General features: G+C 21.1%; 1 protein-coding gene across 42 annotated transcripts in view; it reads right to left on the reverse strand.

Moving 5' to 3' along the window:
- The window catches only part of LOC102676424 (calcium-activated potassium channel slowpoke), a 120748-nt gene that overhangs the window by 31015 nt on the left and 83135 nt on the right, over window positions 1-6598 (reverse strand). For all 42 annotated transcript variants that reach the window (XM_031511277.1, XM_031511295.1, XM_031511318.1 and 39 more), the window contains exons 12-13: window positions 838-993; window positions 240-316 (exon numbers count right to left, since the gene is read on the reverse strand). In XM_031511277.1, coding sequence (XP_031367137.1) covers window positions 240-316; window positions 838-993 — 233 coding nt within the window. The remainder of the gene's footprint in view (window positions 1-239; window positions 317-837; window positions 994-6598) is intronic.

The following is a 6598-nucleotide window of genomic DNA, read 5'->3' on the forward strand; positions in this document are numbered from 1 at the left end:
GTCGCAACTTGTTGCGCTCTTCGAAATTAAGGATCGAATGGTGTGACACAATATTTTTTTTTTCGACACATTCAATGCGCTCTATGCACAGAGAGATGTTACGTTAATTATTATTCGTATATATATAAAGTAACTTCGATAATAATTCGGAGTTTGGTTAAGAAATTCGATAACAGAAAATTTTCAGTAAGAATTAAATATTGTCAATTAAAAGGTATCACTAGACTAGAAAGACTTACAATTTTTGCACTTGCACTTCTTGATCAGAGTTTCGTCTTTTATATCCTCGTGGCATGCTTTGCAATAGAACCACGCCCTGGAAAAATATACATATAGAATGATTAATTATTTATTAACAATAAAAAATATAATGTAATTAAAAATAATATCTATATTTATTATATGTAATAATATACTATAATGCTTTATTTAAAAAAAATCTGATTTATTGAATAAATATTATTTTAAGAATAATAAAGTATTTTTTATTCTTCTAGGAAAAAAGTCAATGAGAATTATTTTTCTTATAAATTCTTCAATGTTTATTACTCTTCATAGAAAATGATCTAGAAAGAATGAAATTTTTGTATTATTTTGTATATTTAATTTTTAATTTAGAAAAATACTTTTTTTTTTTAGATTTAATATAATCATATTCTTCGTTATAATTTCGTGTAATTTCATTGAAAAATGATATTCTAAAAAATGAATCCATAATTAAACGATCCATTTAAGAGAGAGATTTATGATTATTATCTTAGGTAAGAAAATTTATAATAAAATTTCACATTAAAGCTCATCTTCAATGATTTGATTACAGAAAGAATTTATTCTCACCGCTTCACTTCGTCGGCAGATTGAGCAATGAAGAATCCCTGAGTATTTGCTACGATCTTGGCACCACGTGGATTAATTGATATCTTACTGTCGCCACCTCCTTCGCCCTTTATCTCGATTGCCAACAGCAATAACTTCAACTTCGTGAAGCATAACCTAAGATAAAGTTTTGCATAATATTCTACATCCTTTAGAAATGTATAAACAATATCATAGTTACTTTTATTCACAAGTAAGAAACATTTATGCGTAAAATAATGATTATGAAATAATAGGTGAGAATAGATGCTCAACAAATAGGGCAAAGCATTTATATCAATGCAAATTAAGTTTGTTTTAACGTTAAATTAAATAAATATATCTAATTTAAATAAATATTTGAAAGAAAATATAATACATAACGTAAATAATATAGTTTATAAACTATATTATATACTATTTATAAACTATATATATGAGAATAATATTATTTGTGTTAAAGTATATTATAAAATATGGATTTTAATATACTATATATGATACATAAAGAATAATCAAGCATGACAAATAGAGAATAAATGAATGTATACACGCATAAAGCATTAATTAAATTAATAGTTTAAGTTAAATAGCTTGAGATATTCTGTAAACGTTTAAATCCAATATTATTATAATAAATATCATTATGGGAGAGAGTTATTGTGAAAGGAAATTCTAAATGGAATATAGCAAATATGTAAATAAGCACTAATAAATTCTAATAATTTCAAGATATATAAAATTTCATTGTTATTATATTTTTAATTTAATCATTGTATTACTATTCTTTATAATTACTAAGTTACTTACAATTAATAATATAAATTCTCTTTCAATTTATAAATAGAATCATATAAAATTCATTTACTATATAAATCTACTACTTTATTATTAATGATTAATCTAAATTCGAATATACTTAAATTTTATCTTCTAAGTTTTTACAGGATTTCTCACAGATAGAAAAACAAAATCTTATATTATTAGTAATATGCATTGAAACATATAAAAATATTTACATGTGTATTAATGTGATGAAGATATAAAAAGTTCATTATAATTAACATTCATTATAATTAAAATATTTATATATAGATATATATTTGTTTTATATATTGCATTCATAAGCTTCCAGACACCATATTTTATCTTCTTTTATACAGAAGAGAGAATATTTTCTATGTTTTGCTGCTCCAATATTTTATTTTTTCTTTTATAATAGACTTTCTATTTTTTAAAATTTAGTAATTTATTTTTTATCTATTTGGATGGGTATTTGGATGCTTTTGATATAAAAGTGAAAGTTTCACGTGGTAGTATAGAATATTAATTATAGCGTGATATAGACACCCACAGCATTACAGAGCGTTTTCAATTCATCAATTTTTCCTCATCGAAAAATTGTCAAAAAAATTTAACCAAAAAATAAATATCTAATATAATCATATCAATAATATTTGTAAGACGCTCTGTTCTGCCACCTCGGCTAGAAACGAAAATATCAGAGGAGCATGCAAAGCAAGCAAAATTGAACAAACGGTAACTCGAGAAATATTCCAAACAACGAAATCGTTACTTGTCTAATAAATTCGAAATTCATGCGAAATATATAGAAGAAATCTAGTGCTCTCTAAACTAATAACTTTAAAATCCTAAACCTATTAAATCCTAAGCCTAAAACTCGGGAAAGAGACGAGCTAAGTGTCCTTGTTGCTCCTAAGCGCAACAAGCGTAATTATATACGTATCAAAATATAAATGCCAAAGAGCGTAATTATAATAGAAAGACCTAATGTCTATATAGAAATCGATAAGAAAATTTGTACATGTTATCGCGCACACAAACTAAACCATGATGACAAACCAGATATGTGCAAACTAATAGATAAAGATTTTAGACCAATAATCCTATATAATACACAAATAGCAGTGCTGGGGAAAATAACCTAAAATGGTGCTGTCTTGCTAATCAAGAAAATTTGCGTCAACCTAATATATTATAATCGATAAAATTTTATATTATTATATTTGACAGAGATTTTGAAAGATTATAGTTTCGTTTTATATCATTTATTGTAATTCATAATAATTATCCTTAATATAATAAAAATATAATTATATTGTAATAATATAATAAATAATAATAAAAAATATAATATAATTGTAATAAATATGTGAACTTCTAAGTTACAATGATTAAATGATATGTACATGCAGATGTACATATTTATCAGATTAAATAATAAGTTAGTTTATCTTTATTTATTTATTTTAAAAAACATTATGAAAATATTATTTGTGCTAAATAAATATGAATAAGTATATCTAAAGTATATTTATAAAAATGAATAAAATTTCAAATATTTGAATTCAATTGTAGAATATAATATTATTAAATCAAATTGTACACTATTTTTACAATGCAAGAAAAATAATTACAGTTTGCTTTTAATTTTTATTAAATTTTTTTCAATTTAAAAAATATTCTTTATGGAAAAATTTCAAATATTATAGAATGATTAAATTACTTCATTTATTAAATGATTAATAAAATAAAAAAAATAAAAAAATAAAGTATATTATTTATTTATATATTTTGATTAATAATAAATAAACTTTATGTAAAAATACTTATAACTTTTTTAAAGAAATTCGAACAAATTTATTACTCAACTTATTATTTTACATAGCAAATAATATTATATATAATGACTTTGTTTATTTGTTTCTTTATTTATTACATGCTTTTCATAATTAAACTATTAATAAAAATTTTCTAAAAGTTATTATAGTTCTAAAAGTTTCTAAAAGTAATTAAAAGTTTAATTAATAATTCATGAAGAATATTTCTAGTGATTAAAATCTAAAATTTACAAAATAATTAAAATATTAAAATATTTTCAGCAATACTAATTGTGCAATAAATATAGTGCATAATTCATATAACAACTACAATTACGAGTAAAATATAAAAATCAATATCTCTAAATATTCAAAGAAATATTGTATGTGTTATGATAGCAGTAACATTAAAAATCCTATACATACCAAACATAATGTATAATTTATCTAATTCCTTTTACTAAAAATTAATCTTATCTAAAATATTTAGCTTCAATGATGAAAAGCGATATTCAATGTAAATAATTATCAGTTATTCACAAGGAAACTATTACTGTGAAATAAATCTTGATAAAAGAAAGAAAGATACGAGCAAAATAGCGTAGAATTTGGAAACAGCAACAAAAGGATCGTTTAGTGGAAAAAGAGAAGAGAGAACCGGAAAGGAGAGAAAATGGTGAGTCGAATAAGTGTTAAGAAAAATGGGCCGAAGCGAAGAAAGCGCTAAGGAAATGGTGAAAGGGGAGGAATATAAAGGGAAAAAAAAATGGTAGCTTATAAAAGGGGGAAAAAAAGAAAGAAACAGACAGGAGATTTTAAAAGAGATCAGAAAGATCAGATACGGAAAGGACGTCTGAAGAAAGTGATGAATGAAGAAAAGAAAAGGGGAAAGAGAGTTTCAAGATAGAGGAGTGAAATGACCACTTTAGAAAAGTAGTAAACCATGTGCTTGAAAGAGAGAAATATAAGTAAAAAATAGTGTTAGATGTTCAGGAAAGGAATTTAAAAAATATGAAAATAAAATAAATATACAATCTTTCAAAATATATAAAATTTCAAAAATTGATTGTATATTTGAAAGTAATAAAGAAAGTTTGTATAAATGTGTATTCTATTTTTGTTATATATTAAATATTTTTAAAATATTTCTTTTCACTGGATCACTATAATTCAAAAGAATGCAAATGTAAAAAAAATAAGAATAATATAATATGAATAATAATTGAGGTTTTATTATTATACAATGAAACCCTTAACTATATATTGTACCTCAATTATTCTAGTTATAAATTATAATTTATATATATAATATATAAATTAATAATAAATATATTAACTCTTTGATTTTATAATTCTGAAATATTCCACTATCTGTGAAAATTTAAAGAGTTAACTTAATTGAGAATTATTAAGACACTTGTTAGCATTATATATGTTAATTAAAAGTAAAATTATGAAAACTTTGTAATACATAACAGTTAAAACTTAAGAGGTTTTATTTTACCAAAGTATTAATATAAAAATAAAGAAAGTTTAACAAAACAAACAAAAATATTCGATGTGTAGATTTTGAAAGAAAGAAAAATATCAAATAGATATATATCTACTTTTTTGTTTTCAAATATATAATCAATTTCTAAAGTAAATCCTACATATCATAAAATATTTTATACAAAAAGATTGAAATGAAAAGAAATGCTTGCAGTAAATTAATATTTTGAAGAAGAATTCTATGTTATATGACGAATCCATGATCATGAAATGGAGAGTGGTATTATATGAAAAAAATTAAAATGAAAATTAAAATACAAATTATAATGATAAGAATAAAGAAGAGAAAGATCCCTCCGATAATAGTCTCTTAAAATATATATATATATATATAAACCAGAAAATTAAATTGAATTCGCAAAATTATTATAAAGAAGATTAAAGGAAAATATGTAGGGAAAAAAGAGAAATAATAGAAAGAGAAAAAAGAAGAGAAAACAAATAACGGATAATAAAAATAATAAAAAGTATTTATGTTATCGTGATAAGCATTACAAAAAAAGTAAAAAAAATCAATGTTTTGTTTTATCAAACTAAGTAATATTTGATATTGAAGAAATGTATTGGAGAAAACTGAAAGAAATATTGAAAAATATAAATAAAATACTAAAGGATAGAATAATGAATAAATCTACACACAAGATACAAACTTTGATCACTTTGATTATATCTGTTATATATTTTTAGATATGGAAAAAATTTTATTTATAAAAGTTTTGTAACATGAAATTTATGTTATTTTTAAATCACTTTTCTAAAATATTTTTAGCAGAATGATATATGTTTAAATTTTAATTCTACAGTAGATAAAATGATATTAAATACTATACAAAAAACAAAAAATATAAATTTATATAATTTACAATTTATAAAAAAAAAAAATATGAAACTTCATACGTTGGACATTATTAAAATAAAACATTTAAAAAATCATTATAATATACAATCTTATATGATTAGATTTTATTTGAAATAATCATATAATGATCACTTTTTATATTATTTCATTATTATGAAATAATTTTTAATTTTATATTTTATTTGAATAATTTTTTATTTGAATTTCTCAAATAGCTTTCAGTATTAGATAACTTTTATAAATTAAGATAATCAAAATCATTAACTTTTTATAAATATCCACTCAAGTTAAAAAAAGAGATATACATATGTATAAAAATTTAGAAACAGTTTTTTTTCTTTTTCATATTAAAAATTTAAAAATTCTTAATAAAAGTATTCTAAAATAACATAAATCTAATCTGATTTTTTCTTAAATTCTTGAATTTCATTTAGCTAAATGATTTCAAATTTTTTATTAGTTATATACTTATATACTTAAGTTAAGTTAATTATATAATTAAATTCATTATTAATTTTAATAATTTTAATATAATTAATTTCCATTGACGATTCTTTTTCTCATCTAGCAAGATATATTTTACTATTTTAATGAAAAAAAAAAGAAAAAAAATTTAAAATGAAATATTAAAAAGCAATATTTAAAAAAGCGAAAAAGAAAGAAAGATGAAAGATAGAAAATAATATATATTAATAATTAATTTAAATAGATT

The sequence above is a fragment of the Apis dorsata genome, unplaced genomic scaffold, assembly GCF_000469605.1.
Source record: "Apis dorsata unplaced genomic scaffold, Apis dorsata 1.3 scaffold_303, whole genome shotgun sequence".
NCBI lineage: Eukaryota > Metazoa > Arthropoda > Insecta > Hymenoptera > Apidae > Apis > Apis dorsata.